Source organism: Colletotrichum godetiae (genome assembly GCF_030913485.1).
Source record: "Colletotrichum godetiae strain CBS 193.32 chromosome Unknown BDP55scaffold_1, whole genome shotgun sequence".
NCBI classification, from domain to species: domain Eukaryota; kingdom Fungi; phylum Ascomycota; class Sordariomycetes; order Glomerellales; family Glomerellaceae; genus Colletotrichum; species Colletotrichum godetiae.
In genome coordinates, this window is record NW_026851249.1 from 2,005,775 (window position 1) to 2,031,906 (window position 26,132).

The following is a 26,132-nucleotide window of genomic DNA, read 5'->3' on the forward strand; positions in this document are numbered from 1 at the left end:
TTTCCCCGGCCGCCGCGACATACCAATTACCGTGCCCGCCATGCGGCCATGCCCGTTCAGTGTTTCTTGCCCTGCCCACCGCGGGCCTTCCCCCAGAATATGAGCTCGCTTGCTCCACTTTGCTGCCGTCCTAAGGTAAACTTCCCCCCCGCCACTTCCCGGTGCCCAATTCCCTGATGCCGCCGCCGTCGCAAGACTTGCGCAAAGAGCCTCTGTAGCTCATCATCAACTCCAACTCAATCTAACCGCCGGCCCCATCTACATCCTCCCTTCCGCCCGCCCTTCGCCAAACATAACATGAACGGCATCGACATCCTTTGCGATGCCGCCGGCTCTGACATGCTGAACCCCCTCTATTCCCCGCCGGAACTGCCGAAACAACCGGCCCAACCTTTACCCCAACAGCTCGGGAAACGCAAACTGAGCACATCCGACACATCTCCCTCTTCGACACATGTATGCCACATATGCAAGCGAGTGTACGAGCGGGCCGATCATCTAACGAGGCATCTACGCTCTCATGAGAATGCTCGTCCCTACCAGTGCTCCCGCTGCCCCAAGCGATTCAATAGAGCCGACCTCCTCACCCGCCACGAGACAACCCACGACCGGGATAACACGGGCAAGGGTAGAACCTTCATACGGAGGAGTGATCGAGCCGCCGAGGCGTGCTTGAACTGTGCCGCTTCCAAGTCAAAATGCGAGGTAAACCCCGGCCGGAAAAACTATAGTTCTGTGCCAGAGTACCAGAAGACTGACACACATTCAGGATGCTAAGCCATGCTCTCGCTGTCGATCCAAGAACTTACCATGTGAAGTCCCCTCAAAGCGCACACATCCTCATCGAACGTCAATCGACGGCGCCTCCAGCCCATCCGAGACATCAACACTGCACATGAGCGTCGACATGAACGGTAGCATGGACACTGGCTCCGTTTATACGGCTTCAAAACTGGTCATGATGCCACCAAATCCCGATATGAGCCATGATCTGGACGCATCCTCCTACATGGAAGATGGCTTTTCGAACCCTGTTATGGACATGGTGATGGATGATATCGTCAACTTCAATCCAGTACACACGTACTTCCAAGACATGGACTTTTCCTCATGGGACCTAAACTTCGACGCCATAACCATTCCGCAACCCGAGATTAATCAGACCCCCGAATCTACTACAACAAGCCGGTCTAAATCCAACACACGAAATGCGTCAAAGGCACACGCGGCCTTCAAACGGTCGCCTTGGCTCTGGGAGCCGGGGCCAAAGGATTACGCGCTGCATCATGCTTCGCCGCAGGATAAGGAGCAGCTCATCCTTGACAACGGTACATTTGCCAATTCTCCCGCTTTTGATAAACTCATCAATACTCCGGGCACGAAGCTAAAGATGACGTCCCTCTCGAGGGACAGTCTCCTGGCCATGGTGGTGGCTAGCACAGTCCAAAAGGGCGGCCGCACACGCACACCATCTTTTCCTTCTTTGGATCTCCTAAATTATCTCGTGCAAGCCCATTTCATTCATGATGAGCATCAGAGTGACAGTTGGATCCATCTGGCGACGTTCGATGCTGCTGCTGCGATTCCAGAACTGCTTGCTGGCATTCTATCCAGCGGTGCTACATATATATCCATTCCTGCGGTGTGGCAGTTCGGGTTCTCACTCCATGAAGTGCTGCGGCTTGGACTGGCAGACTTGGTAAGCCCATAACCCCCTTGACCATCCGCTCAGTAGCAGACTGCCTTACTAACATGCCCAAGTTCGAAAGCTCAAACTCTTTCACACGGGATCTTGCGGCTCTCCAAGCATTCATGCTCAACCTGGATATTGGCATCTGGAGTGGTTTCAAGCGAAAGATGGAGATCGCGGAGAGCTTTCTACAGCCTCCAATGACTATGCTCAGACGTGCGGGAAACTTCTCGGCCCCACCAGATTCATCGGCCATGATCCCAACAATGGCAGACTCCCCCGAGGTCCTGGACTCCAAGTGGCGCAAATTTGCGAAGCGTGAATCCTACAAACGCCTTGTTTTGCACATGTTCTTTCACGACATCCAGACTTCTATCTCATTCTGCAAAAACCCACTCATGTCTTACACGGAACTAAACTTCAGTCTTCCTGCTTCTCGAGATCTATGGAGGGCACGATCCGCCGAGCAATGGAGGAATGTGTATGTTGCCAAAACCAACGCAGCCCCAGACCGTATTATTCCCCGTGTGTCAGAAGTGATGCACTGTACCGAAATTCTGGACGAATTCGAGCAATTGGTTGACACAGAATTGTGCTACATGGCCTTATTGCATGGCTACTGGGGTCAGATAGCGGCGTATCGCGAAGCCATCAAGTTCTATGCCGACGGTCTCTCGAGCAAGAGAAATGCGACCCACCGTCTGTGGCTCAAAACACAGTACCAAGAGCTCTACCGAGACCTGAACGACTTTTCAACCATGATCCTCACATCAAAACGGCCCACGGCTCAGCTTGCAGTCATGTCGGAGGTCCTCATGATGCTACTACACGTTTCTCCCGACATCTTGCAGACGTTTGCTGGCAAATCGGGAGAGGATGAGGCCCGTAGGACGTTCACCAGCCTGGAAGACAGCTGGGTAAAGACATCTGAGGCACGTTACGCGATATGGCATGCTGGTCAGATTTTCCACCATGCTCGCCAGCTTCCACCTGCTTCGCTACGTGAGTTCAACGCCATCGCAGTGTACTACGCATGTCTCACGCTTTGGGCATACGGGCTGCTGTCCTGTTCCGCATCCAGACACGGCTCCGACCAAGAAATCAGCAACGGCTTGAGCAACAACAGGTCTACTTCGGGATACACGTTGATGGATGCGGACGAAAACCGGGAAACGAGGGCCTTTCTTCAACTTGACCGCGGAGTGCCTGGTCTCACAATCAATGGAAACCCTGCTGAAGGCGTAGAATCGTTATCAAACCCGAGTGTGGTTCTATCGATTGCGAGAGACATTTTCCGGAACAACTTTCCTGTGGTTTCTGAACCTCTACCACCCTTGGTCGAGAGTTTACGGAGCCTGTTGCAGGACCTTGGCTCGGGGGCAGCAGGGCGACCTTCGCGGGCTGGGAGCTCAGACTTGCCGTAGTGTTTTGCAATGTATTTTATCTGAGCGTTATTGGGTTTGTTTATCTATCGAGATACTGAGACTTGGCCGGGAAATGGCGGTATTGCTGAGTTTGCGAGTGATGGAAGGTTGGCTCGAATGGGTGATCCATGGCATGAGTCGGTGTTAAGGGAATTGGCATAGCGATAGCAGCCACATTTATTTGAATGAGTATTTGGCGTTTTAGCAGCCTTATCGTTGTGTCACAAATGGCCTGGGAAACATCCAATGTGCTTCTTGAGGATAGACTTGTGTTAATGTACTCATTCGCAACTGTTATGACGCCTCCCGCTACAGCAACGCGGGATGCCTCTGGCACAGGTAATTAAGCGGCATGCGTCTGTGTGGCTCCACATCCCACGGCCCCGGTGACGTCTCGGAGGCCGGGTGGGGGCACGTGCGTCGTTCCGGGTTGAACGACACTTGGGCGGGCATAGGCGGCAGCGGGTTTGGCGGCTTGAAATCAGGATGAGTCCTTGAGCGTTGGTCGACTTGAATCCGCAGCCAGGGTTCCATTTCTTACTCAGCAAGTGATTTGTCCGAACTTCTAACATGCATCGGCTGGGTCCCGGAGGCGTAACCGTCTATACTTTCACAGTGTCAGTGAGGTTTTTATCATGATCTAAATTGATGTGAATATTCTATACGGGATGAGATTATCGGTCATATAATCTCGGATGAAATTTTCAACTTGTGAGATTGTCTTTGAGGTAGAAGGAGTCGTGTTGAGCCCCGATGTCGTGGGCGGTGGTCGATCTGCCTAGGGTTTCGTTGACTGTAAGCCACATCAAGAACATTTAGTAGTCTTGGACAGTGGATTTCTTGCAAGCAAACTTCCCTGAAACGTCCTCCTGGTGCCAAAGAGGCTGAATATGGGGGAAGAGGAAAGATCGAGAAGAGCTCTAAGTTTTGGAAATAGGGAGAGATGGGTTGACGTCAGGGGTACTCATTCTAGTACAGGTAAATCGCCGCAACTAGGACCTATTTGTGAACGTAATATGTAGCAAACAAACCGATCATGCTTTTGAGTTGGCTGCCTCTCAGTCTCGTAGTAAACAGACGTCTCTCCTGGGAGGCGTCCTTTACACATTTCAAGTCAAGAGAAGCTCATCCTTCAAGCAGAACGTTTTTCGAATATCAATTCCAGCCCTAAATATTTCAAGGCTCGCGAAGCTGTGACAAATTATGGAATATCACCGTGCCGGTTCGTGACTTGGCTTTCTGGCGTGGATGCCTTTTGACTGAGTTGTCAGCCTGAGTAAGGTACGGACCAGCTAAGCTGCAAGATGCAACGAGATATACAACCGTGCAGCAGAACCGGGGCTGGCTGTGAAGAAACCATCACCTCAGAGAGCTTCTCAACAATATGTCTTGTTGTTAGGGGATCCGAATGCACTAGGGCTTTAATTCGGCGGCATGGTGGGCTTATTCGTGTTGTTGGCTTCCCATGATGTGTTTGGCATTGCAATAAACAAATAGGGCATACATCGTACGGCGGCAGGTTCGACTTGCATCTGATCCCACCCCATCGAAGATACTCCGTGAAGAATATACACGAAGCGCAAGGAGGGAATGATTGTGATGGTGGTGTTCGTGAAAGGGCATGCTGATGCGTTCGTTCTCTGCCACTCTACTTTTCTAGACCCTTGGCGCAGTCCTCGCTCAAAATCATCTTGATCAACGCTTCATTGGGTTGCTTTGGTGTTCGACTATTCCACGTTGATATCCCCTCTGGCGGGAGACGAGAATCACAAGCCATGTGCTAAATAACCTGTAACAGTGCATCATATGATGTCACGGCATGAAAAGGCATTGTACCAAGAATTACTTCCTACCTAGTACTGAGATAGGAGATGTACGACAAGTTTAGCACCTTCTTTCCACCCCTCTTTCCAAGTTCACCCCCGTTCAAAACTTCACCGTATCATGCTTCACGGTACAAGAACGGCTCGAGATACAACCTCGTCGTTTCTCAGCATCTTCTCACGCTTCAACGCCAGTATGTGCGTGTGCCCAGATCCTCAGTCAAGTCTACACTCCTCCTTCATCAACTACTGAGAACGTGCCAATCTGGACAGGGATCGACTTCATATAAGGAGCGTCATGATGAGGAAATTCTCACTGTCCTGATGTCTTGCAGCGAAGAGAAATGTCTCCATTCCATCAAAAGCCGTGTAGGCCGTGGCTACACTGTCCGGGACGACATACGGCTTGACGGAGGTGTAAGGTGGCCAACGCCCGTACCCTAGTTTCTTCGATGCCAACAATCCCCTGTTTTGGGTCTGCTCCGAATATTGCACGCCGAAGATGGGTCGAGCATATGCTCAAATAAGGGGCTCCTCGGACCAAAAAACCACCAGAGCGCGGATATCTACAGCGTCATGATGACACGAACAGTCTGTAGCGGCCCGATGTCAGGTTATGGCCCCGAGCTCTACATCGCAAGGGATGCATGGCTAGGACTCCCTGATATCTTGACTTATATTATAATACGATGGGCGAGGTTGTTACGCTGGTTTGGCTAGGAGCTGCCATGGTCAGCCCCTTTGCCTATCAGAGTCTTGCTCGGGGGTGTGAATGAAGTCTAGGTAGGTAGGTCCTTTGAAGGTCGGCCTCGGATGATATCATTTAGTGGACAACTTAATCAAGCGGACAGTGAATTGGACATCAGCCTAGTAAACATCCGTAATCCTGTGCTCTGTTGTCACTCAGCGTTTGGTTGGAATAATTTGCTTGCGACACCGCTCGGGAGGAATCTTGTCGAAACTTCGTCATCACGGCAGTCCCTGAGTAGTCATCATGTAGATGGCAGAAGAAACATCCGTATATTTCTCCCCAAGCACGGGCGAGCGCTCATCAAAGTTTGACAAAGACAGTTCAAAGATAAAGCGAGATTCCCCATTTCCGATTTGAATGCCAGAAAAAAACCAAATAGTTTTTACGAATTCTGCATTACGCATTCGTTTGTCTCTTATGCTTTCGTCGGGTCGGGAGAGATCAATCTATACACAGAAGGACCCAAGTAAACCACACCGGTAGGGGATTCCTCAAGCCGTCGACAGGCGGAGGGAAACCGGAGGGATATGAGGGGCGTGATAAGATTTCCGAAACCACGACGGCATTTTGTCCCAAATTTCACCATTTTCGCCAACCACCCTTGAACTTGATTGTCCCGTCGATTCCACCCTCATGCCAGTGGCCCAGACGTTCCTAGAGTCGTATCGAATGCATATGGGAAGTAGAAAGCGCTTAGGCGGTAGGGTTGGGGTTCATCTACAGAGGAGGTCAAGTTAGTCATCCGAGGTCATCGATAGTCGAGAGTTGTTGTCTAGAGCGTACCTTGCGCTTGCCTCCGGTGAGGGTGACGTTGACGAAACGGCGGGTGTATGTGAGTCTCTTCTTCGCGCGGCCCTTGGGGGTCTTCTTCTTCTCCTGGGGCTCAACCTTAGGGCTATTGCAGTGGTCAGCGATCGTGATTCGTTATTTCATCATCAAAAACAATGTAGTCCATCGCCCGGTCGTTTCTCGTTTCGATAGAAAATGCGTTTCCCCGTCGTAGTTCGTTGATTGAATGGCGTTGTTTTCCCTTCTCTTTCCCGACCGGCGTTCCCCCTCATCGTCGTCCGTGGTGACCAAAGTTTTCGTCGGTTTGCCACCCTCGATTCCCAGATGCACGGGGATGTTTGCTGTTCTCAAAGAGAAGAAAAAAGACTTACGTCTGAGACTTGACCTTTCCGGCACGCGCCAACGATCCGTGAACCTTTCCCATTGTGGCGGTTTGAGTTGCTGCTGTGGTGTTTCGGTGAGTTGGTTGTCGATGGAATCGAGAAGCGGGCTTGTCGTCTTCTGCGCGGGCAATGGGCGTCGGATTGCGTGGGAGGGTTGCGGGCCTGGACAATTTTGGGGGTTCGGTTCGTAATTCTGTGCGTCACGTGTAGCGAGTGGGGATGGAACAGGGCGGGCGAGGGGGCTTGCCTTTTCTTTTGTATTGAACCAGTCACCTTCCCGCATTTGCCTCCGCCCCAATTCGGAAGAGGTGGTCCGGGCGAGAATTCGGCCTTAGGGGTTAATCTCATAACAAACTGCGCCACGCTTGTCGCTCGGTGGTCTGAGCTTTCGCAGAGGCGCCGGGGAGATGAATCATCGGCGAACGAGCAGAACTACATTCGCTGCCAGTAGCGCTGGTGGGCACTCGAAATTAGGAGGCATAGCTGAGTGCCCTTATGGTGACTCAGACTGCTAATAGTGATTTCGCAATGACTGATTGAAGAACCTATTGTACTAAACAACCAATGGTTGACAATGTTTGCTTATCGTTTACGCCAACTTTTCCGTTATCCATCTTTGCAGCCGTCCAACGTTCGTACTCTACAGGGTATCTAGACATGTTCTCGTGTGTATACATCGACCTTGCTCAGTTACTCAAGCATTGTTGATTTCACCCATCTGTTCCTCGCTCTTAGGATCGGCGCAGTACCCATTGCAGGCCAAGCACTTATCCAACTTCTTCGACAGCATATCCTCCAACGACGCCGGGTGGATGATGAGATCCTTCGTCTTCAGGTTCTCGTCCAAGAATACGTAGGGTCCTCGGTAGTCGCTCTGGCGAATCTCAGGAAGGAAGGTGATGTTGTGGGGAGTGTTCTTCTTAGCCACTTCAGCCCACGCAGCCTTCACATCGGCTCCGATCTGAAAGTCCCAGGTGCTCTCCCACGATGCCGTCGTCGACAATATCTCGACGGAGTAGCGGAAGACGGCGCCTCCAAACTGGTCGGTCTTGTAAATTTCCAGCATCTGCAATGCTGGCATGTGCTTTGCGGCGCTGGCGATCGAACGAAGGATACCGTTGACGGTCTCGTGGTCGATACCATCAATCATGGTATGAGAGGTAAGCGCAAGTCGGCGGAGGTTGTTCCAGACGGGCTTGCGTGCGAGGAGACCTTGAAAGAAAGCAGTCGCGTCAGAGACGTTCGAGACGGCCATTTCCTCGGCTTGCAGGCTGAGGAAGCCCAAATTGTGACCAAGACTGGGGCATGAGGTTCGAGCAACATCTCCCGCTTCTTCCGCACTGTCGGTAGGAATGGGAAGAGCGATATCACCGCCGGTTGGATCCGCATCATTGTCGTCGACAGACTCCGCATCCTCCCATTCGGCTTCCGGGCCATTGTTGAAAGCATCGAAATGCTCAAAGATGCTGATTCGCTTGATGTGGGAAGGCCAGAAAGGGAAGGTACGGGCATAGTCTGAGAGAGCCAATCAGTATTGGGCTATTGCACACGACCTCAGCGAGGCAGAAGGGACGTACCGGAGTCGACTTCCAACTGTGCTTCCAAGTCAACTTGATGCCAGGGCTCGAATCGGACTTCCTCGAGCTTGGGCAGACTCGAGATAATGCTGAGCAAGGCTCGAGATGAGATGTTGCGGTGGTTGCGGCGCAGAATCTGGCAGCTATTGATGACCGAGACCTCGGGGAGACCGTGTCGTCCGACCTGCTCACAGGCAGCAGTGATGAAGCAAAAGTCGAGGTCGTGGTCGAAGAAGCGTGAGTTGCCGTCCTGATCCAAGCCCAGCTCCCCAAAGTACTTGTTCTTATCGCTGGGCGAAGCGGCGCTGAGCTCCAACTCCATACTCTGGCCTGAAGGCGTCCACTTGCTGAGGATGTCGAAAAGGTTCCAGATTCCTTGAGTGAATGCAATCTCATTTTCGTTCTGCTCATGGTCTGTCTCGGGAACCTTGGCCAGCTTGTTGGCATACTTAGCCAGCTCAATGCGGAGTGAGATGCGGCGCAGATAAGAGCGACGGATGGGGTCTTGAAGAATCTCATCAAAGCGAGAGAGATCCTTGGCAGAACTGATCTCGAGAGTGCTGAAGTTGATCTTTTCTATGAATCTCTGCCACTGTTGACACACGACAGCATAGCTGCCCATGTCATGACGCTTGCTCTTTGACTTTGATGTTTTTGAGCGTCTTTCGGCGACAGCTCCATGGGCAAGGTGCTCAAGAATGAGGCCCTTGAGCTCAACAGGCAAACCATTCCATGTTGCCATATTGGTCTCCTCTTCCATGGCAATCAGCTGTGAGGCCTAATGAGAAGTCGGCGTTAGATAATGTAAGCACGTTGGTGTTGAAGACCCGCGTTGGTCGGTCTTACCTGTGGACGCCCAAGTCCCTCGATGCTAAGGAAGTTGAGAGTGAATTTTCAGCGGGGCAAGAATGGAGACTGGGCTCACCTTAGACCCTTGTTCAAGTCGATACTGGACAGTTGAGTGAGTGAGGGGCAAATGAAATGCCTCGTCTTGAGCGAAGCGCCCTCCTGGCTTAGTATGCTCTGAATTTGTGTGCAGAAAGGCGCGCCTTCGCTATTGTCGCTGGCACCTATGTCTGACGAAGGGCTTGGGTCTTTCTGCGTTTTGGTGTTGTAATTGCCGTCTTGGTCGTCTTTGTGAGGTGACCTACGCCTTTCCTTTGGAGAACGGGACTTGACTTGAGGTGCGAACGGACAAGTTGCGCGCACCAATCAGCACTTGGCAATGAGAAGACCCTTCCAGAGCGACCGGTACTTCCTTCCCGAAAAACCATAGCACAAGTGGGTGCCTCCTGCCATCTAATCGTGTACCTTCACTCACTCGAGTACCCTTTTGGACCTTCGCTCCTTCCCCCACCTTAGAAAAACTCGTACAGTGTGTTTTGGCAGTATGAAGCACAAGAAAGCTGGATTATGCACTGTTTCCCCTCTTCAGATAAGCCGATAGCATTGGAATGCTGAGCCGAAGACCTGGACATTGGCGGCTGTTCATCCCGTTCCCTCGCCTTTTGGCCTTGGGATTACAGTTACAAACGCCAACATGTGCTCATCTGCTCACCTCCAGACGCCGGAGATGATCATGCAACCCAGGTGCCTGTAGGCAGACAGCCTTTCGCCAACCCACAACTTCGGGAAAAGCCACTTGAAATTTCACCTTACGTATCCGTACAGCAGCCAGTAGCCCTGCCCATGCCCGCATGGCTCGGAGTGGATAGAGCCAGGCTTGGACATTGTCGCGCTAAACGCCGTTTGGCTTATCAGATCTAACCCCGGGCCACTTTCCAAGCGTCTCATCCCAGACATCACATGCGCCCATCTCCTCTCTTGCGGAGTTGCCCAGCTAAACCCAACGCGAGGTAACCTAACCTTCTGACTGACCCCCAGCCCACCACCGTTGCAGATCGACCTCCCGTCCTCGCCCGTTACGAAACCCGACTCGTTCTCCTGACTGTTACCGACGTTGTTGGACGGGGGACTCCTCTACGCAGTACTCGTGTTTGCCCAGGCGGATCCATCCCATCCTCTTTGTTCTTCAATCCATCCCCAACGCCGAAGAAACCTCCCCAAAGAAGACATTGTCCCCGCCGTGCTCGCTGTCAATAGTTCCCTCCCAAATATCTTGGCCCTACCTCCTAACCCTTCCGAGACCGCCTCACACCACGAACAGCTCGTACGATCGATCGATCCCACCCTATCCGACCGACCGACCGACCGACAGACACCACACACACACCTCAAGTGAGGACTTTGCTACAAAACCTCGCACACGCCCGACCCCCGGCCGATCCTCATCCTTCTACATCCTCTCTCTCGCGTACCGTCAGAGCAGTCCCATACATCCTCTCTTCGTCCGACCTGAAAACAAGATGAAGACATCCGCCATCCTCGCCGGCCTAGCCGCCTCCGCGGCCACCGCCGTTCTCGAGCCAGGCATGCCGCAGCACCTCCTCTCCAACCCCGAGGGCGGTGCCGACGTAAACCGCATTCCGACTTCATATGAGTCCGCAGTGATGGGCCGCCGCATTCTCGCCGTGACCAAGCTGGCCGAGCTCGCGACCGTCTTCCCGACCGGCGCTCACTCTGCCTCGGGCGGTGACCTCTCCGGCATGCCCATCGGTCTCATGGACTACGTCGCCGACTGCGAGGACGAGGGCAACCCCACCATCCTGGCCATCACCATCGCCACGTCCTTCAAGAACGTCCGCGCCGGCTCCAACATCTCCCTCTCCATGCACTGGGTCCCGCCCTTCCCGCCCGCGAAGCGCATCTCCCTCTTCTCCTCGCTCAAGAACAGAATTTTTGGCTCCTCCGACGCCGACGCGGCCACCGCTCTCCCCGACACGGTCCCCTACTCCGCCGCCAACCTCCCTCGCTTCTCTCTCCTCGGCTACCTTGAGAAGATCCCCGCCGACCCCGTCTCCTCCCTCAAGCTCGCCCACTGCTTCGTCAACAAGCACCCGGACTCCAAGTACTGGCTCCCCGGCAGCCCCGTCCACGAATCAGAGTGGGTTCGCTTCGTCGTCACATCCGTCTACTGGATTGGCGGCTTCGGTGACCGTGCCTACATTGGCTGGATCCCCCTCGAGGAGTGGCAGAAGGTCACCAAGGAGGAGTACGAGTCCATTGAGCTCCCTGGCGAGAAGCGCGGCTGGAAGGAGTGGAGCGTCAACAGCTGGTTCGACGGCAAGGACCTTTGAATGTGTGTGTCGAGAGCATGTTACCTGCAATGACAAGGTAGTTGATGATTTGCGTAAGGGAGGGATCCAATCTTTTCTTTTTGGTATGATACCATTTACAAGGTCAGACCCCATAGGCCTCAAAGGGGCTTGCTAGTTTGCAATGCATTTTCAGGCCGGTCATTTGATGAGTATTTATATGCCAATTTTGCCCAAGCCGGCGTTGTTAATTTAATGAAGACTTTGGCCGCGCGAGATACATATTCGCTAAACAGCCGAAGTCTGAATATCATGCAGGCACTTTATGCATACGCTCTAAGATCGCGAACCTCGAGAGTTAAGCCACACAACAGCAAACAGAACGAGGAGGGGATATTCATCATTACAGCGTATTATATCAGGGTGGGGGTATCTCGCACTACAGCTTTCTCAGACGTAACAATGCAGACATCCTATTTCCATCTCTTTCCTTTTGTCCCCCATTCAGTCGTTCCCGCAAGACAAATCAAACGCTATGCATGCCTCTCGTGTGTGCACGTGTGCGTGTGTACCCCAGGTATCCCATATCAAAAAAAAAAACCCGACGCCCAAAATGATGACTGTGATCTCTGTCGATCGTCCTCAAACTATGTACACACAAGAGAAGATTAAACAGTTTCAAGACAAAGTGGAGGAAAAAGCACGTCTAGTCCACGCGGATGATGACCTTCCAAGCCAGAGCGCCAGCTTCTCTGATGGCGCACGCAAGGCAACCCCGCCGGCGTCTTGAGATGATGGCGTTCCAGCCTTTCTCTGCGCAAAACGCCCTCACCAGGACTTCCATGTCACTTCCAAACTGGCGACGCCGGGACTCAAGGTGCATGTTGGTTGTCGCAAGGCTGGCGCCGTTGGCGGTACGTTCGAGAATGGGTGACGTGGGGGTCTCTTGCGTCGGAGCCTGACGCTTGAAGCCAGTGATGCAGTCAATAACCAGAACGCGAGGCGTGGTGTTCGGGGTGGGTGTGAGAGATGGACGGCGGACAGATGACGTGTTGAGAAGCAAGCTATCCAAGGAGGCATCTGGCTTGTCGAGAAGCTCTGAGAGATGGATAACAGTATATGTGAAGAATTTATGCAGGGGATGTCCTATAATTGTCAGTCTACGTGGCCATGTGAGGGGGGGTTGGTTCTTCTTACCCGTGATGGTGGCCGGCTTGGAGCTCACACCGCCGATGCCGCTACCGTCCACGTCGATCTGCTGGATAGTGGGGCTCGAAGGGGACCTCAAGACCCTAACGTGGGAAGATGGGTGACAAGGATGAGCCGTCAGGAAATGGATATCCTTTGTCAGTGAGAATTGGTGCTCCTTTGCTTCGCCGCCGTTGGGGCCGACAGAAAAGGAGATGGAAGCCGGATAGGTGTAGAGTTCGTGAGATCGGGTCACGTCCGAAAAGGGGGTCATCACCGTCTCCTCGGTCGGAGTGGTACGAGTCGAGTCCACAGGCGCGGACAGATTGAGAGACGTCAAGGAGATGCTCAGGCTGGGAGGCGGTTCCGCATAATTGTTCTCATAGGGAATAATGAAATCCGCGGGTAACACCGAGCTGGGATCCGCATCACCTAGAACACAAGACTCGCGCTCGACGTGAGTCTTACCCCACAGTCGGGCTTGCTTGCCTGTCTTTTTCATGTCATCTGCAAAATATGTTTAGTTTAGGTCAAATGGGAGCTCGTCAGAGGGTTACTTACCACAGACTTCGGCAACGTCGATATTGACCCAGCCATCACCATGTCCTTGGGGAGTAATATCGCTCGAGATCCATCCCATACACTGAGCAGAGCCAGCACCAGCAGCCAGAACGCGGCCGATGATGCAAGCAGTGCTCCAGAAACTCTTTCCACGATACACGAAACCACCGCACAGATTCGCCATCGGGCCCAGCTTGGACATTGCCTCCTTGTCGTTCTCCAAGAGAGTGGTCATGATCAAGTGGTACAGTCCTTCGCCCGGAAGCATGAGGCCGGACACGTAAGATTTGGATAGCCATCCCGACGGATGCAAAGCTGCCGAGATCTTGTGCTTCCCAGACGGATGTCGAGTAACGCTCGCTTCAGTTCGACCGCCACCGAAATAAGACGATCTTTTCGTGTCAATGCTCATTGGTGTTTCCGCGGGCGTGTGAATCGGAGTCGCCTCTGACACCTTGTTGACTTTCTCTGAGATCTGCTCGGCGTATGTGTCTGATTCGATGTCGGGCCAGCGTAGCTTTCTTGCAAAGTTCGTAAGTCCATTGACTTGTCTCTCGCTGTATCGTCCCTGGATGGTATACACGGAAACGTCGCCCTGTGAGTGAACGTGGTTGTTGGGGTGGAGGCTCATCTTCCCGGTCAAAGATGCTAGCCATCCGCCGGAGTTGCGTTTTTGAGTATTCGCCGGGTCGACCTTCCGCTCAATGATTTCAATGTTCTCGAGCCAGGCGCGTGCCAAGTGCAATGACCACTTGACTGTTGAGTTTGCATCTTTCTCGAAGCGCTTAATCTCGGTGGGTCTGATGCTCTCGATACCAAGCTCTTCACCCTCCGTAATGGCATCTAGCCTGATGAGCAACTCGCATGCCAGGAGAATCTGAAGCAACAACCAGTATCTCTCCTCTTTGCGCTCCTCGTTGCTGTCAGCGTCGTCGATCTCAACATCTGTTTCGAGCTCGTCGCCCTCGAAGGAGCCCCAGAGGATCTGGCCAAGTCTGATTCTCCATTCCACATGAGAGAAGTCGATCCAGACATTGGGTGCAGCAAGGACCTTGACTAGCGCCGAGATTTGTACAGAGAGGCTGTAAGGGTCATAGTGGTCAATGACACGGGTCGGCGGATGCAGGATGCCCAGGAATAGCTCATTGTACAGGGTGTTGTGGATCTTTCTGTGGACCTTGTTTTCCTTGTACCTGGCGCCATTCTTAATGAGCTGATCCAAGATGGACGATTCTTCCAAGCGGCGGAGGCCGTCTTTGGAAGCCAACATTCTCTGGCGCTGTTCAACAATGGCTTTGGCCTTGTGTCCAATGCTGTCGAAGCCAAACTGCTCTTCCTGGAGCGCGTCGCCAACCGGCATCTCCAAAGCCGCCTGGTATCCCATTGTGCCCTTCTCCAAGCCTTGCATACTGAGCATATTAGGCCGTTCTCGGCATCGCGGGTAGAAATGGGCTCGCTTCCTTTCCTTGGCGCATCGTATAGCAGCAGGATTGGAGTTCATGTCCCTTGTTATGTGAGGCCAAGCTGTGATGCAGCTCCAGGCGGCGTCTTCGATCTGGACATGGTCGGTCAGGTCGCGGATCTCGAGCGACTCGTCCCAGGGAAAGGCGACAGAGGGGTGCGGAGCGCCGGTGTAATGGCCTTCGGAGCGAGCAAAGTACTGAGGAGCTCCAGAGAAGAGCTTCTCAACGTCGTCGTCGCTGAGGGTTGCCATGATTTTCGTCAGTTTCAGAACTGGTTTGGCGGAAGGGCCATTGGCTTTCTGGTCGGCGCTGTCGAAGGCGAAGGGAGGCGGGGAAGGCAGTGGCTTATTGGGGTTGAGAGGGGGCGGCGATCGAGAGGAACGGGACTCGGCACTGCTTTGCGGAGGGGAAACCTGGGGTTTGCTGGTGAGACACAACGGCTTCTACGACGGTTGAACAAAGAGATGCGGTCCAATTGGGGTAATTAGAAGAGCCAGTGTTGCTGAGACTGGAAAGGGCAAGGTGGTTGGGTTGGTATGGTTGGTAGGACGGGCTGCTTTCTCTGTGTGTAAACGGGGTACGACGTCTTTGTCTTTAACCCGCTCAAAAGGCTGGACCGATTATTACAGCAATGGACTGTAAAGGAATTTGCAGACTTGAGGAAAGAAAGGCTGTCGATGAAGAGAAAGAAAGGGGTGTGTTATACAAGTAACATTGACTAAAAGTAAAGAGGGGGAATTGGAGTCTCGGAAGCTGATCACGCGGCAGAGAAGGGACGGGTTATGCAAGGGAGTAGCGGAGGTATAGATCGTCAGAGTCTGAGCATCGGGGTAGGTACGGAGGCTTGGGAAAGAAAGTATTATTAAGGAACACTGGAACAGCAGATGGACATCTCGAAGGACGTCACTGCAAGCAAACTTGATGAGCAAGCAGGCTGATGGGCAATGAGATGATGGATGGGCAAGCAGAAATTGCAAGACAGGGCAGACCAGAAGTGGCCTGATGCAGTTCCCATTTGATGGATTGCATAGGACGATGGCGGGGGAGTGACACGGTGGAGAGGGGGATGAGGTCGTGGTGCAGTCGTGGTGCGTCGTGCTGCAGACTGTGGCGCCGTCTACGCAGTAGGTACCGTCACTGCCACCGTTTCCACGTCCCCTCAGCACCTTACGTAAGGTACCTAGAGCAAGGTATCCGTACCTTACGGAGGACAGAAGACGGGAGGGTCTAGGTCCAGCCCGGTGAGGTGGGGAGAAGGCGCCGGGGAGCTTGGAACCAGGAAGGCATGGAAACACAGGTACGGGATGGGAGCAGGAGGTACCCACGCCTTGGAGAGCCGCTCTCTGCCCACTGGCCACTGCCACTGCCGTGTGTCTGTCTCTCCCTTCAACTGTCTGTGTTCACTTCTCCGTCTGCGGCGCACGGAATGTCCAGCCTTGGCCAAGACAAACCCACCGACACCGACGCGGGAACCGGACCTGGTCTGAGAGTGCGGGGGTGACAGCACGGAAGGGGGTTGTAGACTTGTGGTGGGTGGTAGTGAAGGAAAGGTGCGTGTGATTTGTGTAAAGCATGTAAGCTATGCGCAGTATGTTTGGATCCAAGCAGCACTGCTGCGTTGCGTGCATCTTCCCAGTACGGCCTTGCTGCTATTCTGAGCAACTTTCTCATCTCCAGCTTTCGGCACCGGGGACATCGGGGAGGGGAAATCGGAACTTCGGGGCGTCGGAGCTGGTCCAGACTCGAAGCGTCCATCTCAGGGACCTTGCCTGAGAAGGGAACTGGGGGGAGTACCACAAAAGAGGTGGAAAATAGAACGACGAAGCGCGCGTGATCTGACATGATCGAAGCATTGAAAAATTGTGGGAAGCTAAACTTTTTGAAGGAGACGGACCGTTTGGTGTAGAAAGGATAATATACAGACATGGACGAAAAGAGAGAAACGTACGGGCAACTTTGTCGGTGACTCGGCACCGGGACCCCGCCCAGACTTTGTCGACGAAGCCGGCGTCGATGCGCTGCTGCTGGTGCTCCGGCCTTTGCTGCGACTCAACAGCCCTCCAAAAAGGTCCCGTTTGGAGAACTTGCGCTCCCGCTCCGGTTCGCCCGTTCCGATCCCTAAACCGCCCGCCGACGCCTCCCTTCCGTTCTCCTGTGGCGGCGAAAGCGGCGGTCGAACTTCTTGTTGTCGTTGCTGGCGCTTCGAAGGGGATAATGGCCGCTGGTCGTGTTGCTTAGACCCCCGTCTGAGCAGTGATAACGACGGCATCTTTGCTGCTTCTACAGATACTAGTCGTGGGTTGTGTTGGTCGTTGGTTGGGATGAAGTTTGCTGCCGTGTTCGTCTCATTCGTCTCAATTTCGTCCCTGTTCTCCCCCACGGCGAAGTAAAATCTCCAGTCTCTTTCTTATCTTATTCTCCCACACTTCTTTCCCAATCTCTTTCAATTTGTAGTATTGTTGCTCTTTCGACAAGTTTTCAGCCAGGTAATCCTGATCTTCCAAGGTGGCTGCTCAGAAGTGGCGTCGTTGGAGGAGCTGGTAGCGATGATGGTGGTGGTGGAGGGGGAGGTCCGACGTCTTATCGCCGATGGAAATGATGCAAGTCCAGGTTTCTGCAAGGTAACCTTTCATGTGTCGCAACGGGAACGCAAGGCGCAGTGTTGAGTCAAGTTTTCCTGCAGTAGGTGGACGAAGGTCCGACTAAACGATAGGCGGGCAAGCTTCGAGAGATCGTAGGTAAGGTAGGTAAGAAAATAAACAGGAAAAAAAAGAGACGTAGTAGACAGAGGAAGAGGGGGATGGGGGTCAAGTCTTGTAAGGTGAGAATCAGAAGCAAGAAGTGGGAAACGCACAGTCTTACAGCAAATGAGAGGCAAGGCGGCGGGATGTTAAAACAAGAAATGAATGCGAATCAACAAGAGAGACAGACAGACACACGGCCGATGGTCTGCCAAGGCAGGGGTGGTCTTGGACTTGGAGGGGAGTGACAACAACAACAACACTTTTCTGTATCCGTATCTGTATCTGTTATCATCCACTCTTTCTCTTTTTTTTTTTTTTGCTTTCCTCACTCCCCTCTATGCGCTGCTGGACGCTCTCTCTCTCCCTCTGCCCTTCACTCCCAGTTTCCCACTCAGTCCATGTGTTGGGCTGGACCTGGGGCCTTTGGGCTTGACCATTTCGACGAAGGGGGTCCCCTCTGACTGGTTCAGTGGACAGTGACGGGATAAGACATCCACGGGATAGGACAGGGCGAGGGGGCCGCAGACGAAGGCATGTCCACTTTGTTGGTGTACCCCTCGTCCTAGCCGCAGGCGACATGCAACAAGGCACCGGGGGGGGGGGGGGGGGGGAATGTGTCTGTCTGGTCCGCTACGGCAAGGAGAGCGAGAAAGGCAGAAAGAGATAGAGAAAAGCGTCCTCGCGCCTATTACTTTTCACGTATCTGAATATAGCTGCATACCCTGGGAAAGAGAGCTCTGGGGGTGGAGGGAAGCGAGGAAGATGACCCCCCTCCCCTTCTTCTCCCCGGGCTAACAGAAAGAAAGGGTGGGCAGAACGAACGGCAGTCTCAGATCTTCAATGCTCCCATGTCGGGTGAGGAAAAGGCAGAGACAGGGACGAGCAGAGGGGGAAAAGCACCGAGGGGAGATCAGAAAAGAATACAAGATTACCTAGGAAGAGACGAAAAAAGAACGCCCTATGGAAGCAGAGCGAGCTTCAGCTTCCCGTTCGTTCGTCATCTCCCACCCCATAATCGATATGGACCAGGGGGGGAAGGGGTGTGAGTGCCAGAGTGGGCATTCCGCGTCTTGCAGGCATGGCATGGACTTTAAGTGTGTGTGTGTTTTGCACTCTTTCTGTCTCCCTCACTCGTCGTGTAACTTGCTGCGTTGTGACTTCATCAGAGTGCTCAGCCCAGCAAGAAAACTAAGAGCCCGGTTCCATGTAAACCTCCATCTTAGGTACTCCACCCGGACTCCCGCGTAGCGGCTTCGCCATTCTCGTCTTCCCGTGGCCTTGGGTTACCGAAGTTGTAATGATGATAAAGCAACAGGGCAGAAAAAAACAGAGATCAACAAGATGACGACCGGTTCCGATGGGCAATTCTGAAAGGTCGCACGGCGCGCACAGAGGAGAGGAATGTCCAAATTTTTGAAATTGGCGGCTTGTGCTTTTTCTCTCTCTTCAATTTCGTCCCCCGTATAACGCCAGGTAAATTATACCCTCCCTCACATCGTCATTGGTAATGGTGCTAATGTCAGATTGCATGATAGCGTGCGTCCTGCCCGGCGCTCATCTTTTTTGGTCTTGCATTGTCTCCGGCAGGTCCATCACCAACGAGAGATGTCCTTTTGAATCTTGACAGGGGTACGAGAGGCAAGAGAGAAAGATGAGCAGACACACACACACACACACATCAGACAGCCGCAGCGGGTAAGGGGAAGCAGATCCATGATCACGGCCGCAACAAAACACCATTTTCGGGGTCCCCCTCGTCACCAACATACTGGTGGAGTTTCTTCTAGATGGACTTGGCGATGAAGAAGAATAAGAAATCATGAAGAAAAAGTATTTTCGTGTAAGTAATGGAGAACAGGAAAAAAGACGAAGGAAGTTACGAAACGCAAAGACATCTGCAACAGGCCAGATTCAGAAACCCAGGAATTAGAATACACAGCAGGTATCCGTAAAACGAGCACATCAGCTGGTCCAGCTCGCTCATCGAAAGTGCATGTGAAATCCACCCAAACTGCCTTAAGCCGCTGCGATGCTCGCCCAGCTCGCGGCCCTCCAAGACAGGGGTCTCATTCGTCTCTTTGGGGAAGATCTCTGATTAGGTGGTTTCGGGATCCGCAAGCCCACACCATCCTCCTCTCCACCCCTCTGGGCAGTGGGAATCAGACGGGAGGGGGGATTGATGATGGATCACGGTGTCACTGTGTCTCATGGATGGCGAGCTGGGCGGAGTCCTGGAGATTCCATGTTGCAGCTGCGGTGGACATTCTTTCTGGTTGATGTTGCGTTGTTTGCTCTTCTCGGAAGCCATGATTTCAATGCTCACCGGAATCGTGGGATTCTGACCCTGAAAGACCCTCATTCATGCCGGATACGGTTGGGCAAGACCGAAAAAAAGAATACACATACCACAGTAGAAAAGAGGGCAAAAAGCAAGAATACCACCAAAATTCGTATATGCCGCTAAAAAGTGAAAAAGAACATTACCTGCCCGTACAGGCAGTGCAAGAAAGAATCTTTGCAGGGTCAAATTCGAATTATTAGCAAGGACCACGCTTGTGCGGCAAAGATGGTGTAATTTGGCATTTCTTGCAGAACTCGAACGCCACCATCGTCAGTAACACAACCCATTTGCCGGGCCCGTCATCGCACATCCCTTTCTCGCAAGCCGAAGCACGCATTGTGCCACCAATGGGTTTAGGGCCGACGGCAGAGAAGTAGTGTACTTTGCAGACCATGCCGCGTCTGTCTGTGTGGCTTGAACCTCTTCCCGCCCGCCTCCCTTGGCATTAAAGATCTTCCTTTCGGCTGTTGCTTCTCGAACGTCTAGCAAGAACCAGCATTCGACGCTGAGCCGACCATGAATGGTGGGATTTAATTGGAACCGAGTCCCTGGAGCAAGGATGACCTTGGACTTCTGGCTTCGAAGCTCTAGCTTGAACTCTACAGCCCAACTTGGCTCCTTCTCGTAACCATTCTGAAATCTGGAGAGAGGGTCTAGTAAGAAAGTAATGGACCTATTTCAAGAACGATTTCGAAACGAAGACAACGGGAATTCTGCCTCACGCGGCAGACGACAGCTCTGTACCCTTTCCTGCCGCGGCGACGACGACCGAATGAACATGGGACAACTTTCTTTGACAAGGGGGGGCCTCCGTCGTGGTTTGGGAGAAGGTCTCCGCCGAAGAGCATGAGCATTGGGCAGTCGGTGGACCTAGATCCACCTGGACTATGGACATGAGGCGACATGTCACGGGGGTGTGGGCGCGACGAGAACGATGAGTAGTGAGAGAGCTGGCCTTCTCTCCATTGTTCTCGAACATCTTCGTCTCATATCATTGGGGTAAGGAGACAGGCGGGAGAGGACGAAAAAGAAAGGGGTTGATTCTCAGCTGAAGGCTGGAGCTCCATTTCTTCCAGCGAGGGGCCCGGAGAGGGGAGAAAAGGCATATCATCAGAAGACATCTGTTGACAAGTTCGGGAACAAGAGAGCTGCATCCCGCGGACTAATTCTGAACCCTGACAATAACGCCAGTCAAATGGCAAACCCCCCAACAGAGTTCAAATAAAAGCCCACCGCCGAGGTGACTTCAAAACGAAAAGGGTTACACCAATAAGTTACAACAGAGGCCTGCTGCGTTGCGTAGACATGTTGACAATGACATTGACAACCTGGAAGCGAGAACGTCCAGAAGGACGCAAGAAAAAGGTTAAAGGAAACTCTAAAGGAGCCCCAATCTCCCTTTACGACAAGTTTACACGAGAAGGGCCAGAACAGAAGAGAAGGATGGGCCTAGGCAAGCAAGCCCGGAGATGCCCAGTAAGGCAGAGATATTCGCGAACCACACACCCCGGAGTCTAGGCAGGACCTCGCCACAAGTTACTGAAACGAGAGGAGGAAAGATTTCCAAAACAACAAGGCTCATACATAGAAGTACGCTAGTAAAGAGGTGAAAAAAGAAAAAAAAAAAGAAAAAAAGGGTGGTGGGCGCATCGAATTTCTCGCCAGCGTCCACTTGAAATGTCGCCAAAGCAGCAAATCCTCAACCGCCGACTGGTCGAGAAGCCTGAAGCGACTTTCAAGCGACTTTCAAGCGAGAAAGCGACGTGGATGGTGGTGGTGGTTTCTTCAAGGGGAAAGGCCTTTAATTTAATTCCCAGGTGTTTGGGGTGGGCAAGGGGACGGGGTGCGTGTGTCTGTGTGTGTGTTTGTGTGTGGTTGCAACTCTGCCCACGTCAACGTTTTGAACTCGACTTTCCAAATTCGAACCGGCGCCTCATCCCGGCCTACCTTAGCTAGCCCCCCCAAGCCCACTTCCCGTTCGCTCGGTGTCGCGCCACGTTTCCCGGCGCACCCAAGGCCCCCGAGCTTGGGCTTACCAATATGTTTGCGAGCCACTGAGCTTCCGGATGACATTGAGCTCATGTCCGTGGTGTTACACCTGGTTCGCGAGGCTAGCTTTCTAGCTTCCAGAGCTGGTGGTGGTGGTAGTGGTGCCAAGTTGTCAGAATGCTAATTTTCCCAAGGCAGGGGAGAAACGGACGCCTCGGCTCGGACGGTTCGTCGCGGATAGCAGGGAAACGCCCAGCTCCCGGAGCTGACGGGTATGGCTTCCGCGGGGGGCTGGGCTGGGCTGTTCGCCTTGTCCTATATCACGAAACGATGATGGCTTCGAACATCATTTTGAGTTTGCACTTGTATCTCATTTCTTGCATTTTATTTTTTTTCTTGAGCTATCCGGCAGGGCCGCGGCCCTGGCCGCGATCGCCCGCGGAACACCCGCTCCGGCTTCATTCCGGACGTACGAAGTATATGCTAGGTGGTCGTGGCGGATGGTAATATCAGGGTATCATTCGTAATCGCGCCAGCCTCGACCGTCCATGCCAAGCTATCTCTTTTCCCCCCTTGTTTGTTTTCCATGTGTGTATGTACGTAGAGCTTGGAGCTTGGCAGCCTCTTGGCAGCCTGAAGAGGGTTTCTCGGTTTCCCTTTCCTGCGTATTGTGTAAATACGATCGTCTTGGGGCCGGCCAATGAGCATGCCAGTCCTGGCCCTCTACCCTTCGGCTTGGCAGATGCAAATCCTCCCAAAGGACGTCCGCTCGGTGAAGCCAATGAGGACATGTCCGTGAAACGCCGACCGATGCCAGAATCGTGAGTCAGACCTTGAGATTCTTCAAGCCGGCGGTGTGTCATGTACCACGATGAGTAGGTACTTCGGATCCGGTACAATGACTAGCTCCTGTTTCTTCGTTCGTAGTCTCAGTAGCTTCAGCTCATCCTGTTCCCGATGGTCAGTCCCGGCACTTCGTTCAGGGGTAAAGACTCGCTCCGCAGTCTGCCTACGGGACCGGATCCCTCTTCTTACCTCGGTATCTAGATCTAACACCAGGGCGCCCGACGCATTCACCCAGTTCCAGACCTTTGCGGCAAAGTCCTCCAGGCCCTGCGGTTGCTCCTCACCGTTCTGCTGCTGCTGCGCGGCGGCGCCCTCGCCCGAGAAGGAACCTCCTCCGGAAGTCTGTAGCGTTGCTGCGTTGAAAGACGACAGCTGACCGCTCGTTCGTAGTATCGCACCCGTGATTCGGTCGAGGATGACGGTCGCCTTAACGCCAGGTTTGTTCGAGAGGCGCTTGAGGGTCTCGTCCAGCGCGTCGGGTCCGTTGGTCTGCGGAAGGGGGGACACATTCTTTGTTTAGCTATGACGCCATCGCTGAAGAGGAGGAGGGGTCGAGGTCGCTCACGGGTGTTGTGTCGGTCATAATTGGGAGATGGGGAGATTATCAAGCGAGAGACAGATACGGACGATGCTTTGTCTAGATGCGTCCCAAGTTGCAGGAGGACTTTCACAAAGAATCGAGCGTCGTTGGATCGTGGAAACAAATGAGTGTCCCCGAAAGCTAGGTCGGGTCTCGTCTGTAAGGCTGGGTTGGAAGCTAAGGTGCCCAATAACTGGAGCTAGGATTCACCGGGTAACAGCGTCTCAACGTCGTGGTGGGGCTGAGTTGCCAGTGGAGGGGACTTGGAGCTCGACCAGATTCTGCCGTACCTGACCGCCGAAAAGTTCTGGCTCCAGACTTTGCAGGGGTCTCAACCTTCAATGTGCCAGCCATCTCATGTGAGAAGTGACCAAGAACTCAACGCTCAATACTCGCAAAATACTGTAGAAATTTCAACAACTCGTTCACAAACTTCGCGGATACTCCAAATCGACACTAAGCCAGAATATCCCACAAATAAGACATCATGGGTTCCAGCAACAGAAAGAAGAAGGAGAAGGCCAAGGACTTTGCGGTATGAATATCTCAGCGAGAAGTGTGAAGCGGATCGCTGCCTCTCATAAGATCTCATATCAATACTCACATGTTCTCATAGAAACCAAAGTTCAAGGTCGGAAAGGCCAAGGTCAAGCCAACCAACTTCACAGACACCAGTTTCAAGGCAAAGTCCATTGCCATGGGCCACCAGAAACTCTCGACTGAAGCCCCTGACAACGCAACCCAGTTCAAGCACAACCTTTCACTAGCCTCAACATCAAGAGCAGACAAACAGCGCAAAGAGTCCCTGGCCCATCTGACAAGCCAGGTGCTGGCGGACAACAACCCCGTCGGAACCGCAACAGTGCTGAGCAAGCTTCTGCCTCTGATCTCGGACGCCTCAGGACCCGTCCGCAGCCAGCTGCTGAAGCTGTTCCGGGCCCTGCCCGAGGCGGAGGTCAAACACCACGCCGAAAAGTGCATCATGTACACCAGAGCAGGAATGACCCACCTCTCCGCCGACATCAGCAACGATTCGCTCTCCGTTCTCGAGTGGCTCCTGGATGTCGCGGAAGATGAGACCGTCAGCTGCCCGGGCGGCTGGGTGAAGACACTCAACAGCTTCTGCGCATTGATGGGCTGGACTGTGAAGACGAGCTCGGGGTGGTCGACCGCGCCAAAGACGGGCCTCCGCACAAAGGACGCGCAGTCCCACGCGAGGCAGGTCGCCGTGCTGGCTAGGTTCCTGCAGGCGGGACTCAAGCCCGAGGTTGCGACGCAGAAGAACCCCAACGCCTATGCGGACAATATGTACCGAGTGCCCCGGACGCCGAACCCATTTGCGTACCTCAACCTGTTCGGAACCCGTCGGGACGAGGAAGCGGAGATGTATAATGATCGCGAGTCACGGCAACGGGTGTTCCATAGGAGGTTCCTGAATTCGTTTCAAAAAGGCGTAGAGCAGTCGAAGAAGGAGGGCGGTACCATCGGTCGATCAGCCGTTGCATTGGATCATGCATTGACCGAGGGTATGAGTGGATATGAGGCAACGTCTGCTGTTGAGCCTCAAGATCTCCTTGATTTGTGGTGAAGGATACTGCCCCCAAATTTCAAATCATCTGCAATCTCTGGCGGTCTTAGGAACCCGCCAGACAAGATCGCCTGCCCACATCAACCTCTCCTCCGCAGTATTGTAGGTCCCGGTCAGATGGCACTGATTTCACCGCTGAGGCTAGGTGCCTGAAGCTAGGTGCCTGGGCAACTACGTCTTGCCTGTCGGAGCAAAGTGATGCGCCGGAGGGGTTCTTGGGAGATGGAAAGATTCAATGCTTCACCACGAGAAGGCTATACGTTTGGCTGGTTGGATTTGGCGGACGAAGTGAAGTTCCATTCAAGCCGCTTAGTAACGTCCAAGAGCGTCGCCATCCGCTACCTCATAGTATGTAGCATTCATAGATGGATATATTAATGATACCCATCTCACCTCGGTGAGACCCCTGTTGTCCAAGATCTTCAGATACTCCGAGAACAGAGACCGAGGGACATCCCTCTCGTCTATAACTATCCCTTGGTGTCATACAGCGAGCCTTCAAAGCTGAAAAGTCATGAACCATCTTCGTCTAGCTTCATCTATGGTATCAAGCTGCTATCAAGCGACATCTTACATGTTTCAATTTGTTGGCGAAATGCTCCGATTAGAATCATCAGAGTCGACTCAGACACAAAGGTGACATACGCAGAATATTCTGTATCTTCAAAGTCCATTGTCTTTCTTTGTTCTTAAGATCACCTATGTATTCTTCAGCCTCTATCCATATTACTTGCCTTTCTTTTCGTCTTCTTTCTTGCTGCAGGCAGTTAATCTAAACAACCTTACAAAGGCAACAAGACAACGTGATGATAGATGAGTAATGTCAAAGAAGGCAACTATTCGTCTGGCCTTGTCTCTCTCTCGTCCGAAGCTTCAATGAGATTTCGTTTAGTGTTTTCAAGTTCCAATTGAGCCTTCTGAGATAAGGCAGGAAGTGAAGCCTGGAGGGAGACTCTCCCACCTGATTCGAAGGTCTCACGAGGCAGTCACAATTCCACCCTCATCCCCGCTTAGTCGTCCGACCTGCCTGCCTCATTCATCGTGTCTTGCTTCCTCTGAGAGCGGTGCCTGTCCTCTGCCTCCGGCCCTTTTTGCCCTCTATGGAACAGCCTACCGCCTTCGAGCCTTCCAGCGAGCGCCCTCCCACTAACGAATATTTGTATCCCACCTGCTGCTGCTCAACTTCTTCCCTTTTCTCTATTCTCTTCCACACCCATCACAGATCGTCGAGAAAGGATCC

The 26,132-nt window shown here is 53.0% G+C and overlaps 8 protein-coding genes across 8 annotated transcripts; 3 read left to right on the forward strand and 5 right to left on the reverse strand.

The window, feature by feature from the left end:
* The first annotated feature begins 150 nt into the window (after positions 1-150).
* Positions 151-3,371, forward strand: BDP55DRAFT_641476 (uncharacterized protein). Its single transcript, XM_060573402.1, has 3 exons — positions 151-705; positions 770-1,699; positions 1,762-3,371. The coding sequence occupies exons 1-3, from the start codon at positions 298-300 to the stop codon at positions 3,112-3,114; spliced, it is 2,691 nt and encodes an 896-aa protein (XP_060437159.1). The 5' UTR covers positions 151-297; the 3' UTR covers positions 3,115-3,371.
* Positions 3,372-6,381: 3,010 nt separating this feature from the next.
* On the reverse strand, positions 6,382-6,901 carry BDP55DRAFT_722619 (40S ribosomal protein S30; the record flags this gene model as incomplete). Its single annotated transcript, XM_060578633.1, has 3 exons — positions 6,382-6,405; positions 6,472-6,583; positions 6,849-6,901. The coding sequence occupies 3 exons, from the start codon at positions 6,899-6,901 to the stop codon at positions 6,382-6,384; spliced, it is 189 nt and encodes a 62-aa protein (XP_060437160.1).
* Positions 6,902-7,554: 653 nt separating this feature from the next.
* Positions 7,555-9,197, reverse strand: BDP55DRAFT_538091 (uncharacterized protein; the record flags this gene model as incomplete). Its single annotated transcript, XM_060567911.1, has 2 exons — positions 7,555-8,375; positions 8,438-9,197. The coding sequence occupies 2 exons, from the start codon at positions 9,195-9,197 to the stop codon at positions 7,555-7,557; spliced, it is 1,581 nt and encodes a 526-aa protein (XP_060437161.1).
* A 1,606-nt stretch (positions 9,198-10,803) lies between these two features.
* On the forward strand, positions 10,804-11,634 carry BDP55DRAFT_625636 (pyridoxamine 5'-phosphate oxidase-domain-containing protein; the record flags this gene model as incomplete). Its single annotated transcript, XM_060571502.1, has 1 exon — positions 10,804-11,634. One exon carries the CDS (start codon positions 10,804-10,806, stop codon positions 11,632-11,634), a length of 831 nt encoding a protein of 276 aa, XP_060437162.1.
* Positions 11,635-12,298: 664 nt separating this feature from the next.
* Positions 12,299-15,055, reverse strand: BDP55DRAFT_539162 (uncharacterized protein; the record flags this gene model as incomplete). The annotated part of the gene is made up of 3 exons (XM_060568009.1): positions 12,299-12,738; positions 12,790-13,287; positions 13,342-15,055. 3 exons carry the CDS (start codon positions 15,053-15,055, stop codon positions 12,299-12,301), a joined length of 2,652 nt encoding a protein of 883 aa, XP_060437163.1.
* Positions 15,056-18,861: 3,806 nt separating this feature from the next.
* Positions 18,862-19,505, reverse strand: BDP55DRAFT_641492 (uncharacterized protein). Its single transcript, XM_060573403.1, has 2 exons — positions 19,072-19,505; positions 18,862-19,021 (listed from the first exon to the last, which is right to left on the reverse strand). The coding sequence occupies exon 1, from the start codon at positions 19,367-19,369 to the stop codon at positions 19,103-19,105; it is 267 nt and encodes an 88-aa protein (XP_060437164.1). The 5' UTR covers positions 19,370-19,505; the 3' UTR covers positions 18,862-19,021; positions 19,072-19,102.
* A 3,216-nt stretch (positions 19,506-22,721) lies between these two features.
* On the reverse strand, positions 22,722-23,307 carry BDP55DRAFT_625638 (uncharacterized protein; the record flags this gene model as incomplete). Its single annotated transcript, XM_060571503.1, has 2 exons — positions 22,722-23,213; positions 23,290-23,307. The coding sequence occupies 2 exons, from the start codon at positions 23,305-23,307 to the stop codon at positions 22,722-22,724; spliced, it is 510 nt and encodes a 169-aa protein (XP_060437165.1).
* A 484-nt stretch (positions 23,308-23,791) lies between these two features.
* On the forward strand, positions 23,792-24,892 carry BDP55DRAFT_689223 (pre-rRNA-processing protein IPI1; the record flags this gene model as incomplete). Its single annotated transcript, XM_060576716.1, has 2 exons — positions 23,792-23,839; positions 23,921-24,892. 2 exons carry the CDS (start codon positions 23,792-23,794, stop codon positions 24,890-24,892), a joined length of 1,020 nt encoding a protein of 339 aa, XP_060437166.1.
* Positions 24,893-26,132: the final 1,240 nt, after the last annotated feature.

What these genes read in the sequence shown, in the direction of transcription:
- BDP55DRAFT_641476 (XM_060573402.1), top strand. Translation starts at nt 298, where the DNA reads ATGAACGGCATCGACATCCTTTGCGATGCCGCCGGCTCTGACATGCTG. An exon ending in CTTCCAAGTCAAAATGCGAG is followed by an intron (nt 706 to 769) that starts GTAAACCCCGGC and finishes ACACACATTCAG; the next exon opens with GATGCTAAGCCATGCTCTCG. An exon ending in GGCTTGGACTGGCAGACTTG is followed by an intron (nt 1,700 to 1,761) that starts GTAAGCCCATAA and finishes AACATGCCCAAG; the next exon opens with TTCGAAAGCTCAAACTCTTT.
- BDP55DRAFT_641492 (XM_060573403.1), bottom strand. Translation starts at nt 19,369, where the DNA reads ATGATTTCTTATTCTTCTTCATCGCCAAGTCCATCTAGAAGAAACTCC.